A 13,421-nucleotide genomic window follows, 5' to 3' on the forward strand; every position below is an offset into this window, starting at 1 on the left:
CACGGAGCGTCGCACACAAGGGTGGAGGCAGGATGGGAGTGCTGGCTCCAGCTGCCGCAAACACCAGCTGCGTGCTGGCAGGTCAGCTGTTCACTGCTGAAGGTCTGTGTCCATGGTCTGACCCAGAGAAAGTCATGCTGACAGCTGGTTTGGTACAGCCCAGGTTTGATATTAGTGGTTGCCTAATCAAGCCCTGGGAAGGTAAAACAAGTAGTTTCCTGTTTCAGAGAAGGAAATGAACGAAGACATGTTAGTAGGGGGTATGATCCTCCCAAGGAAAGGTATAACAGCTGAGCAGGGAGTGGATGTCCTTGTTTTTTTTCCCTTAGCCATGTCACACTGAAGTCTGTGGGCATACACGTAGGTGTCTGTGCACTGCTCACTTGCTGCTGTCTGCAGTTGTATACCCTCAGGTAACAAAGTCTCCATCTGCTCATGCCGAGATGTGTTAATTGATTTTTGTAGAAAGCAAAAAATGGATTTAACTGTTCACCAGTGACACACAAAGTGTGGTTACTATAATAAGACAGGAAGAGGGCAAGGAATATTTATCAGAAACAAAAGAGGAAGGTTAACTTTAGTGTTGTAGATATCTAGTGTCAAAAGACTTTGCTTCCAATATGTTACTGGCCAGTAGTCCTGTTAAAAGTTGTTGTTCACTCTTAACACTTGTCTTGCAAAGAGCCCACACAAACATGTGTCTAGCAAAACCATTTGGGAGAGCAACCTTCAAATGGCTAATTATTTCGGATGTGGATTTTGACCAAGCAAGAGGAAAGAAGTGCTAGGGGAGCCCAGACTGAAGGTACTGGTTTAGGCTATCCCAGAATTTGGCTGTGCAAACCTTTTTTTTTCTGGGTTAGATCCTGACAGTCACTAAAGCTCAGCTGCATTTGCAAGCCTGGAGCAAACATCTGGGTCCTGGAAGGGGAGGGGATTGCTGGATTGCTGAGAGTATCTGTGCTTGACTTCTCCTTTAATCCATAACAGTACAGTACACTGAGAAAGAATTGCATTTTCATTAGCTAGGTACAAAACTCTGGTCTGCATTGTCTTGAGCCAAGGTTCATTTCAGATTTCACTCCACTCACCCAGGGTCAAAGACCTATGCGATTATAAAGTCATTAGAGACCTCTAGACTCTCTTTGGCTGTGTATAAACACCTCGAAGATGAAGGGTGAAGCAGTGCCAAGTGGGGATCTGCTCCTGCCTTCTCTCTCTATCATGTCACTCCAGCCCTTATTAGCTCTGCTTGTCCTAACGAACACAAAGCCATGTCACCATGTGCTTAGGGCCCAGTGTGGCCCGGGTTAAAACCCACAGCAAGATTCCTCTTGAATTCAATGAGAGACAGACGAGATCCTTCATGGGCTGACTAGGACCACACAAACTTGGGTAGGAAGAAAAGTTGATTAGAACGTGGATACCTAAATTAAGACCATGTTTGCTATTGTAGTTCATACTTTTTTCATGAATCAGTGACTTATCTGGATTGTAATGGTTATTTGCTACTGTTATGCAAACCCAGCTCAGCCTATCGTTGGAATGCTCTATGTGGGCAATTTGAAAAATAAACACTACTAATGCTGTGTCAATCATGCCAGAGCTCCTCTGACTGCCTCAAACCCATAAAACCAATACTGCTTGTGCTGAAGGGTCTCTCACTTGGTTTTGGTTCATGAAATAATGAAGATGATGGCTTTTCTCGCCTGAGTGGGGCTAATTAATACTGGCCTTGTATTTGGCTCAATAAATAAAGCAGAAATGTGAGTGTCAGCATCTCTCTGCAGAGGGTCTTGTGAGCCATCAGAGACATATTTTAGGTACTGTTTATTGGCAGTTTATCTATTCATTATTCATTGCCCCCATTTACGCTTGTAGAGAACACCCAAATCTTGCAAAAGCGTTAGGTGTTCCAGTCTTGTTGGCTCCCTCCTGTCCCAAGCATCACCTGAGTAACTGAGAGTTCCTGTCTACAGCCTCCAGAAGCTCAAACTACTGTAAAAAACTTGTATTTAATTGGTGGCTGCTAAACTACACTCATACCAGGGCTCATGCTATGAAGCATTTATGGATATAAGCTTCTTTTATGTTTAAATTCAACAATATCCTGGTTCTGATACTCAGTTTAGTGTTGTTTCCTCTCTCCCAGTCATAGGCTGGTCCCAGAGCTCACCCCCACACCTCCTGTTTGCAGACCCCATGCTTCCTTTTGGTGGTTCCTGCTGTAAGTATGCTGCTTCTTGTCCACCTCTGAGCCTCACCATTCCAGAAGCAGGGCAGGTGCCTTCTATCTTTTTTTTTTTACCCCCCAGATGGGTTCCAGGCTATGGCTTCAACTTGCTGTTTGTGTTCACACACTGCTCCGAGTGTCTCTAGGGGAGGACACCAATTCCTTTCCATGTTCCCAGGGATGGGCTCTCTGTCTTCTCACAGTGGAGGCTGGACTATGTGCACTGTCCAGTGCTAGCAGTTACTTCCTGCTGATCTTCTAGCTGAGGAGGTGATGTTTCACCATGGTGGTTTTTCTTTTTTCAATTGAACCAAGCTTCACCGTTTGCCAAAGAGTTTGCTGTTGCTGTTTGGTTTGTAAAGTGGTGAGAATGGGAGGGAATGAATGCTCGTAGAGCATCACCCAGAATTTTCTGCCTATTTGGCTTCCCAGAGGTATTTGAGAGCCCTGTTTGGCCAAGGTTTAGCCAGAATTTCAGAGTTGTTCCTTTGTTGGACTCAGGACTCGTTTCCCAGGCACACACAGAGAGAGTGCTGTCCCTCCACTCCTTTCAGATGGTGTATGCACAGGCTGCTCTGCTGCAGCACTCTCTTCAATAGTCCCTGTCCTTCAGGACAGCCCCATCACTCCACTGAGGCGTACCCCTCTCTGGGTCGTTAAACCAGCCAGGAGTGATTAACACTTCCCTGTGGCTGTCACAGCTTTGTCATGAAGATTTGGGCAGGATATTACCTGTTTGAGAAGAAATAGTGCTGCTTTCTTGAAATGCAGCACCTGCTCCATGGCATCTGTTTGTTGTTCTGTGGTAAATATGAAGCATCTTGTCCCACAGAGAAGGAGGGACCACTCACCACACCTGGGGTAAGGGCGTCCATGCCAGCGAGTAGCTGTGCAGCTTGCACGCTGTGGCAGAGATGCACTGTGAGCTTTCAGAAACAGGTCCATCATCCCACTGCCCTGTAAAACCACACAAACGCTGTAGGTTGAAAGTGCCATGTTGTGTTGGCACAACAGCTGGTGGCTACCTAGTAACTAAAGGCAAACCTTCCTCGCAGGGAGTATTTACTGTCTGCCTTGTAAGTGACTCCAGAGATTTAAGAACTTGCACGACAGCTGTATGAGTTAGAGCTGAAAGCCTCTCACATAGCAGTAGTGCTGATATGGTTGTTCACGGAGATAAAAATTGTATTTCTACATGGTGCCAGGACATAGTTTATTAAAGACTCACTTCTTTTCATGTAACAGAACTAAGCCAGGCTGTGGGCCCACAGACATCTCACTCTGGGACAGAGTAAGGGGAGAACCTGCCTGACATCAGCGGCAGCTCATGGCCAAACTCCTACTCAAATAACTACAGTAACTCGCCCCTTTTTTTGCAGAGATAAGCACCCTGTCTTTGCTCATACAACCAGTTACCAGGCTGCAACCAACAGGGGGTAAGTTCACAGCCACTCCTGGTGCTTTGTGTCTCTTCCTGTTCCAGGATGGCTGGAGCCTTTGCTGGAGCCTTTGAACACATTGACAGCTACAAGGACATCAATCAGTCTTGATGCAAGAGCAACCTCCAGGCCTGAGTACAGGAAGCTGCACTTCTCTGCCTGTGCCTCTGATCCTGATGCACCAAAGTCTTTCCTTGAACACACGCAGAAATTTCCTCCACCACTCAGAAATGAACTTAAAAAAAATTGATTGTGTTTCTGATTTACATGTGTTCTTCTTCCATCTTCTCCCATCAATCCCTCTCATGTATTTCTCTACTGGTTTGTGGACTGTTTTTCATTTGAACAAAAACTGACTAGATTTTTCTCTGTTACCTTAGCACTTTGTACATGTGGGCAGAAGTCTTCTGGTTCAAGCATACAACCCAGCAATGGCATCCATCGCATTAAGGAACTCTTACTGATGTTGCAAACGTTATGACTGCTCTGGCTCTGAAGATGTTGCTGGCACAGGGGCCCACAGTCACAAAGTTTTATCATGCACTTGCCTGCCCAAACTGCAGCTTGGGCCAGAAGTGCATTTTAAGCTCTAACAGCATGGAGGAGTGTGGCCACAGTAATCAGCACCTCTGTGACCTTGACCCTGACTGCTGGAATTAGCTTTAAGATAGTCAAGCTCAAAAACCTCGCCATAGCTTCTGCCCATACTGGCTGGACAAGTGAGCGTGGTGAGAGCATATCCCAGCACGCAGTCCTGAATACACTACCAGCTTTTCATTATCTTCCAGGAGAACTCATTAACTCAAAGGTCTGATGTTTAGCATCACCAGGAGAAGTTGCCTTTCCTTAAAGTCCAGTGAAAGACGAAGGCTGTGTCCCAGAGTTCAGCTCCATTACGAACAACTGGAAACACATACCAGCTGAGATGTAAAACACGTCAATTTTCCCTAAATTTATACAGCATTTCTGCATTTTCACCTCTGATATTTAATCTGCTAAATGCTTTTCACTGTCTTGATTGTACCTGGGGTGACTGGGTCACTGCTGTTGCAGGTGAATTGATGTTATCTTCACTCTTGACTTGAGATTTAAAGTAGTTTGGAGGCAGCCGGCTATAAAAGACTAAAATTGAGGTTTTTCTTTTTACCCTTCTTGTCTTACCTCTCATTTGTGGTGTCTTGGAAGTAATTTTGAGTTTTCTTCTTTCCCCATTGTGTTCAGGGCTGCACATGATCTTTTCTGTGTTGGAAATACTGAACTGGTCTAACTGCATTACCATGTGGGTTGGTAGTTTGTCTCACAGTACTGCAGTTTTTGTCCAGTTGAAAATGTTGCATAGAAATGAGAGGAGTAATTTCTGACTCTAGGCTTGTTGTGTAGAGAAGTCTAAAATTAATAAAACTAAAAATGAAAACAATAAAATAAGCCTTATAAAAAATTATAACAACAAGTCTAACAATAAATGAACTCTGACAGAGAACAAGAGTCCATGATCTGGCAACAATTATAAATGTTCATGTGACTTGTGGCCCATACTTTGGTTATTGTGATCTTCTCCGAAACATTTTTTCCTTGTTATTCTGGACTTTTCTGGTCATACTCATCCCATGTAACTGTGGAAATAAAAAATCTAAATATGTTTCAGAGACTTGTAAATGTCTATTTTATGTCAAATAAATTTCCAGTTGGAAGACTCTTCCTCTGGCGTGTGATGCTTGAAATTGGAGGAGATTAATCACACCCCTCAGACACTAAAAAACAGTGATGATTCCCTCCTGCCACCCATTCCTTATTGTGTTCCCTTTGAGAACTGGTCTTGCTAACAGGTCAGCATGAAGCAGAGCTAAAGATGAATGAAAGATTGTAAGAGAGAGTGCTGTGATCATTAACATTTGGAAGTCTCATTCACCAATATTTTCGGTGATTTCTAGAAGGATGAGATGGGTGAGCAGCAAACATCAACAATATGGGGCAAGATGTTCTACCTTTGCTCTCCATATGCACGATGTAAGTCCTCAGGATCCTCGCTGTGCTGACATCCATCCTGGATACACTATGCATAGGTGCTTACATTTTTCATCACTGAAGCTCCCTGAGAGCTGGAAGACCTGCAGGGGGAGGCAGATGGCTCTCTACCTCGTGCCTCTGTTATTGTGCAGTCCTTTGCCCATCTGCCCTGAGGGAGAACACACCTGGATCCAGATCTGCATCTCCCACATGTGTCTATCCCAGTGGTCCTGCTGGGGAAATGGAGGTACAGTTTGCTGTGGTTTGAAGAAATGATGCCTGTGGCATCTGAGAATTTGTTTGAAACATCTAGTTTCCTGGCAAGGATTAGATGCATGCAAATGCAGTTGGTAACTATTTTTGTGACTGTGTGCTCTGAATATCTAATGATTTTTCCTTTGCTTCTGCTGATCTGCTTCTTCTGATGTCCCTGCTCATTTTGGGATGTTTCACAGTTCACAGTGAGCCCAAAAGGACATACTGATGCTAATGAAAATATCATATGGACAGTCTGCCAGATTCTCCTGGTCTGTTGGATAGGCAGCTTTACATAGGAATAATAGATGGCATCTTGGGCAGGGACAGCCTGCACTGTTGTCTCTGGAGGATGAAAAGTCCTATTCCTTGCATTGAGGATGGAACTCAATAGTGCCAGCCCCTTTAGCTCTCAAAATAAAAGGCTTAGCTTATAGAGAAGGCTGAACCCACCTGTCTAAGTAGACTGTGGTGTCTCTCTGCAGCCTCAGGAAAGGTACCTGCCTCCCAGATGATGGCAACATTTAAGACTTGCTTTGACCTACAGTATTCTCTATCAACTAACTCAAACAACTGCCTACTCACTCCATGGCTAGTGTGGATCTCATTCTTGGGAATTCAGCTAGGCTCATCTGCTAAAAATATAAACCTCTACCATCCAACCAAGTCCAGCACCCCCAGCCCCCCCAAAAGTCCCTTTGCCAGTAGTCAGTAGTTTCTGTGGAGTTTAGTGAGTCTGACCCTACAGCAGACATCTACAATAGGCTTACACTGTCCTGGCAGGTAGGCTGTTGTGAATTCTGCCAGGAGCCTAAAAACGAGATGCCAAAATATTTAGACTCCTTCATACATCTTCTGCCCAGGAGTTTTTCATGGAGTGGTGGTATCTGTTTGGAAGTCCTGTGAATCACCATATTTAAGACCTGCTGAGGATTTTAAGTGATAGATGTCTTCATTTCCCATAGTGACACATGATAGTTATGTGTGAAGTACATACTGTGATTACAAGTACAGTACATTGCTGCAAACTTGGGTTCAGACAGATAAAACATCAGTGCTTCAAGTGGGTCTTCTAAGAAGATACTCGTGATTGCACTAGAGGGTAGGTGCCAATTTAAAAATGAACCAATTATTAGTAGATTTAAAAATATATATACTGCACTTTGAGAAAAAGCTAATAATGAGAGCAAAAATGAACACAATCTGCTCTGATTATGTAAGAATACCTTCAAAAGATTATGTGCTACTTGATTAGTAGGCTGGGAAGAACTTGAGATAGTCATAGCAATTTTAAATATAGACTAGAGCCTTAAGTTTGAGTATGCAAGGCATGAAGAGGGAGCTTTGGCATGAGCCATGTGAAAGCTGAGAACATCCAGATCTGTCAGAAAAAAAAAGAAGAAAAAATAAAAGTGCCAACAAGAAAAATATTTGGCATGGTATCTAAATATCTGGGTTACTAACATCTGGGTTAGCTTTTAAAGTAAAATAACTTAGTTCATTCTCTTTTCTACTTTCGTAATCAGTATTAAATCACTTGGTTAAATAAACCATCCTTTTAAAGCTGCGGCCTTTAAGGTCTTTAGGCTCTTCGTTCATAAACAGCAGCAGTATGGTTTGTTGGGGCGCATCAGAATTTTCAGCCTCTGGCAACTGCAGACTCTTATCTACGGTTATTGAAGTCTGGTTGGATTTACAGTTTAACATCCAGGCACATTCCACAGTCCGGGCATGTTTATTGGTACCTCCTGTTCAGTGCGAAGTCCTTTTTTTTTTCACAAGTCTTTCTGTGTGTGTACGTATATATTCTATCTGATGACATCAAAAGTAAATGTAACATAGTTTGCCTCTTCTAAAGTTACTAGGGACTAGCTCTGTCAATCAAAGAGTGCTTCTTAGCTAGTTGGTTTCAGTTCTAGCATATGAGCTGCCTTTAAACTGCTGGTAAGTGGATAAAAGTTGCTTTCTCTAATGTATGGAATATTTGAATTTGCTATTTCATTTTGGTAATGCTGAAAGTATGCAGGATGTTGTGTAGAGAAGCTGAATTATGAACAAGTTGCCTGGTCTAGAGCTATTCACAGAACGAGCTATCACAGCTGCAGGAACAGGGCCTCTTATTGAAGGGACACCCTGACAATGAGAGCAAAAGGGAGTCATAAACCCAACCCTGTTTGTAGTCCAGATCTAGCAATCCCAACAGGCTGAATCCCAGAAATTCGAGGATAGTCAGGCAAAGATCATGTTACAATTATTCTGTTTCTGTATCCTTTCCCTGGATTCCCCTACCAGCTGGTATGCTGGGTTAGGTGAACCTTTGTTCTGGTCCACTAATGAATTCTTGTGATCCTATAAGCTCTTCCATGGTCTCCTGTAAGTTCCTCAGCATGAAAATAAGGGAAACATCTGTACCTGTCGAGAGAAAGGAAAGGTATGCAGGAGTTAGGGCGCTTATCGAGTGTGCTGGTTAATGACACTTATAGCACTGTTTCTCTACTTTGGAAAAGGAAAGTTTTCCAGCTGTCATGGATGATGTCCAAGATGAAGGAAGTGAGATGTGACACAGCAGGAAGGGCCTCCTATCAGTGTGGAAATGCAGATACAGGCCTGGGGACCAGAACTGAGGCGTTCCAGTTAAACACAGACATGTTCTGAGTTTTGTGTTGGCAGAGAGTAAAATAAACCCCAAGATGACCAAAAGGAACAGCCCAAGGGGAACATTTGGGTGCTGATACACAACACTTAAAAATGAGAATCGATAGCACTCAAAGGTTTCACCCTTTTCCTGGCGGATATTTACGTGATATGAGGTGGAATGGATTAGCCACTGCATGAGAAATCCAGATATTTCTGCTTTGGAACTTGCCAGGGAAGGGAGAAACCAAGGGCAGGTCCATGGCAGACGTACACTCTGCTTCCTGCAGGTGGTAGGGAAGCATTTTGAGTCTGGATTTCCCAAATGCCCTGTAAGTGTGGGACAGGTTTACCTGAGTTTTCCTTGAGAGGATGGGCTTTGGTGGCACAGCCAGCAGAGCATGCATTACAGTAGGACCCTGCCAACCTACTGAGGCATCTGACTCCTGAATGAAGTTTGGGTTAAACCTTTGATCTTTCATTGGTGTATTTTAGCAGAGGGCTCCCACGCAGTGTGTTGGCTTTTGTGAACCCGCTGCCTGGGTGCCTGGGAGGGCAGGCAGTCAGCCCAATGAAAGGGAAGATTTCTACGGTTCTGGTCCCCCTCCTACCTCCAGTGATTGCATAAGGAGGCTATTTAGGGAGACCATCCAGCAAAATCCAAGCAACCCGCCCCTCCACCCCCCTGGTTACTCACAGCTATTTGTTTTGTTGTGTTTTTCATCGGGTTGGTTTCCAGCCAGGTGGGCCCCTTCAGTGGGGACATTGCACTGTGATGTGAGTGCCAGTGCTGGTGCAAAGGCTGAAACCTGGGAGCTGGTGGAGGGAGGACTGTCACAGCAAGCTGGCATAGTCCGAGCTACGCTAGCTCCCAGCATGCCCAAATATAAATACAAAAGGCACGGGCATCAGTAAATAATCTGCATCCTATATGTCATGTGGTGATTGGCAGTGAGAATAAGGCCAGTGTTTTGGATAGCCTTACGTACTTAAACCTGATCAGGATCCTTATGCCCATCTGGCAGTACCGTGTTGCAGAAGTGACGCCTCTGACTTCAGTGGAGATATTTGCATCGTTCACTGAAGGAAAGGCTCTGAGCAGGGGAACCCACGGCAGCAGAAGGCTGGCAGAGTCTGCTCCCAGTTCAGTCCAGCTGGCTCTGCTGAGACCCTCTTTCAGCTCTATCGATTCCAAGGAAAAAAACAGCCATTTCTTTTTTGTTCACTCACACAGCAAGTTGTAGCAGTGTCTTGGGCAAAGATAAGATGACGTGGGCAGTATCACAGAATCACAGAATGTTAGGGATTGGAAGGGACCTCGGAAGATCATCTAGTCCAATCCCCCTGCCGGAGCAGGAACACCCAGATGAGGTTACACAGGAAAGTGTCCAGGTGGGTTTTGAATGTCTCCAGAGAAGGAGACTCCACAACCTCCCTGGGCAGCCTGTTCCAGTGTCTGTCACCCTCACTGAGAAGAAGTTTCTTCTCAAATTTAAGTGGAACCTCTTGTGTTCCAGCTTGAACCCATCATCCCTTGTCCCATCATTGGTTGTCACCGAGAAGAGCCTGGCTCCATCCTCGTGACACTCACCCTTTACATATTCATAAACATTGATGAGGTCACCACTCAGTCTCCTCTTCTCCAAGCTAAAGAGCCCCAGCTCCCTCAGCCTTTCCTCATAAGGGAGATGCTCCACTAGTACAGCAGTCTAGACTGCAGAGCAGTCTGCTTTCTGGGAAGAAACGCTGCAGGGTGGCAGAAAGTCTCCTCTGTGTGCTCAGGCAGATAGACCATTAACATCAGCATTGAAAATCCATGAGGGAAGAGCATGCAGGTGAGTCAGTGGCTCTTTAAAGCAAAGGATTGTGCTTTTCAGACCTCTTAGTCACAAACTTTTCTATCCAGCAAATGATCTTGGATTTCAGTAGTCTGTATTTAAATGCAAAGAATATTTTTGTTCGTATTCACTTTATTTTAAATGCATATGAACTTGAGAAGCTATGGGGACTATAGTATGTAGGTAACTGTATAGACAGGGCTCCATACACTAGAAATGATCTTGAGAGATCCTGAAATCTGCACAAAGACTTCTGCAAGTGGCTCTTTCTTTCCTTTTCTTTTCCCCACATGGGGTGTGAAGACACCAACAAGCCAAAATAAATTCTCTGTAAAATCACATGGCGTCCCAAGGGCTGCACACAGCTCTGCTCTTAGCACAGCACAGCACAGCGTCAGAAGAACTAAACCAAGCAAATCGGCCCACAGAGCCCACTGCATAAACAGCCTTAACCAAACCCTGCAGCCCAGCTAAGCCCTTTTAAAATATTTTGGGAGTGATGTCAGCACACGGGTTGCCAATGCACTTGTTACTCTCCTCCCTCAGCCTTCTTTAGTTCCCGCACAGGGTCAGGGCATCCAGACCAAGTGGCAGATAGGCAGAGCTTGGAGAGGAATAATATCTGCAGTGACCCAAAGTCCAGAGGCAGAACCACTGGGCTCCATTTGCCTCCTCAAGGTAAAAAACTTGGCTTACTTATTAGGTCAGATTTTCTCTTGTCCAAGGACATAGCAGGCTGGCAAAACAGCTTGGAAATGTAGGAATTTGTCAACTGCATGTACTGGGCTTTTAATATTTAAACTGCAAACTAAGATAGTTTCTATTTAAACTCTCTGTCTTCATGCTGGGATGGTCCCATGGCTTCTTTTGTTTGCACCATAGATGTTACAGCCTAATCTCACTTCTCTGCTGAGATTTTAGTTGTGTGGCTGAAATTCTTTGTCTAGAGTTTATGACTCATTTGTTTAAAGGTTTTTGTTTTATTTAAATGGCGTACAGATGGATTAGTGCATGATGTCCATGATAAAGTATTCTCATTTCTCTGCATGAACTCCAAAAGCATATACAATTCAAAACTTGCTGTGACAAAGTAAATAAAATCAATAACCAAAAGAAAAGTTTCCAAATACAACTTGAATGGATTTCTGAAGTAAGAGATTTGTAGCAGCTTGAAAGTGCAGGGAAGTCAGGAGGAGATGGAGAAAATGTTATTTCATCCGTAGGATTAACTCACAAAATTTATGAAGCTCTTCAGAAATGAAAATGTCTAACCTTAGGTTCTCTTTTTACTTTCAGTGATAACATAAATAATTCAGATTTATTAGTTGTTCTTTATAAAATAATAGTTTGGACCTAGTTTCTTTCAAAAAAATAAAAATATGCAAACAAATATGGGAATTTAGAGAACTTTAAACAGCAGTATATTTACAATGTATATCTGTAGAAAGCAGTAAAGGGAGCTTGGGCATTATTTCTTTGAAAATGCTTGTACCAAGCAGCTCTAATTTCCAAGGACTGCTCACCCCTGCGTGATGTATTTTGGGGTGACACTGAGAATGCTCCTTGTCAAATGCTGGAAATTAAAGAAGGTGATAAGCTGCCAGAGATAGCTTTTACTTTTTAGTGTCCCCAGTGCTTACTAACTTCTAGCCACTGAAACAACGTTTATTTACGCCAATATAAATAGCTCTGCTGAACCTACCACCTTCATGCATCTGTTCTTCACATATTTTTCTTTTTCCTTAAAAGAGACCGTGACCTGAGGGTTGAGCTCAAGGACACTCCCAGGGACGTCACTGACGTTGTCCATTTGCTCCAGCTGCTGACCGCTGCTCTCCCCCAATTCCTCCCGAAAAATGGAGCGATCTACACAAGAACTTTTCCTCAACTTCATGATTGTCCTGATTACTGTATTGCTCATGTGGCTCCTTGTGAAGTCTTATCAGGAGTAAAAGACAATCAGAAACTCTGGGAGGTGAATTAAGTGTGTAACACCGCAGCACGCCGCTGTGATTAGCTTTTGGTCAGTTGAGAATGTCATCAATTATTTTTTTACTCTCTCAAATGTGTTGCCTGTGCTAATGTTTGTGATGGGTCTATGATGGTGTAATTATTTTATTCTGCAGTGATCCAGCTGTAAAATGTAAAATGCAAGATCCTTAGGAACTGTTTGACATGGCTGTCTTCTCTGGCAGTTACTGTGAATGCTGTAACCCCTGCCCACCACGCCGGCCTGTTTGGCATCGGTGTGAGGTTCTTGAGGGCATAAAACTGCAGTATGCAATGTAACTGTTTGTATTAACTAGTGTTACAAGGCACAAAGCCGCTTAGCAGAAAGGAATGTGAGACCTCTACTTTCACTTGGTCATTTCACTTAAATAAAGAACATGTAAAATCATTTTTTGTAGCATTCCTCATCCCTCTCCTGGCCTGACTGCTCTTCACTGAGAGACGTGCCGATAGCCATGGTAAAGTGTGCTGAACGAGTCTGGTTGTTTGCTTGTTCCTCACACCTGCATATTTATTTGTATTAAAAAGGAAATCCTGTAGAGTGGAAATCCTGCAGTTTAACAGATGCGTAGCCACATGAATGAGCTGTTCAGGTCACTTTTCTGTCCAGAGTGACTTACACCATTGGTGCCCGTGGACATGGACTTCAAAGAGAACCTTTGTGCCACGGCGACATTGTCAATAATTGCATTTTCTGAAGCTGGATTTCAGGAAGGGATTCCCAGGGTCCTATTTTTGGCCAGGCTGTGCTTGGAGCAGTGCCCGGAGGGACGAGCCCGGGTCAGTCGCTGGGGCCGCAGCCCTGCCCGAGCCGTGCCCGGGGCGGCAGAGTGGTGGGGTCCCCTGCGGGGGGACAGGCACCGCGGCATGGCAGCTGTAGCCTCAGCAGGACAAAGTGCGAGCAGGTTGGGGTTGCTGTGATGGTGACATCGCCTGCTAAACATTGTTGAGCCATCTTGAAGAGCCCACAGTCCCTGGGTTTATGAAATCAGTAGTCAGACTCCT

At 44.2% G+C, this 13,421-nt stretch overlaps 1 protein-coding gene across 2 annotated transcripts; it reads left to right on the top strand.

Moving 5' to 3' along the window:
- The first annotated feature begins 10,261 nt into the window (after nt 1-10,261).
- SLN (sarcolipin) lies at nt 10,262-12,804 on the top strand. 2 transcript variants are annotated; one of them, XM_065654694.1, is made up of 2 exons: nt 10,262-10,403; nt 12,156-12,804. In XM_065654694.1, the coding sequence occupies exon 2, from the start codon at nt 12,263-12,265 to the stop codon at nt 12,356-12,358; it is 96 nt and encodes a 31-aa protein (XP_065510766.1). In that variant the 5' UTR covers nt 10,262-10,403; nt 12,156-12,262; the 3' UTR covers nt 12,359-12,804. The 2 variants fall into 2 exon arrangements, with proteins under 2 accessions (XP_065510766.1, XP_065510761.1); XM_065654689.1 differs by lacking the exon at nt 10,262-10,403 and adding an exon at nt 10,954-11,084.
- Nucleotides 12,805-13,421: the final 617 nt, after the last annotated feature.

Source organism: Caloenas nicobarica, chromosome 1 (genome assembly GCF_036013445.1).
Source record: "Caloenas nicobarica isolate bCalNic1 chromosome 1, bCalNic1.hap1, whole genome shotgun sequence".
In the NCBI taxonomy this organism is placed as follows: Eukaryota; Metazoa; Chordata; class Aves; order Columbiformes; family Columbidae; genus Caloenas; species Caloenas nicobarica.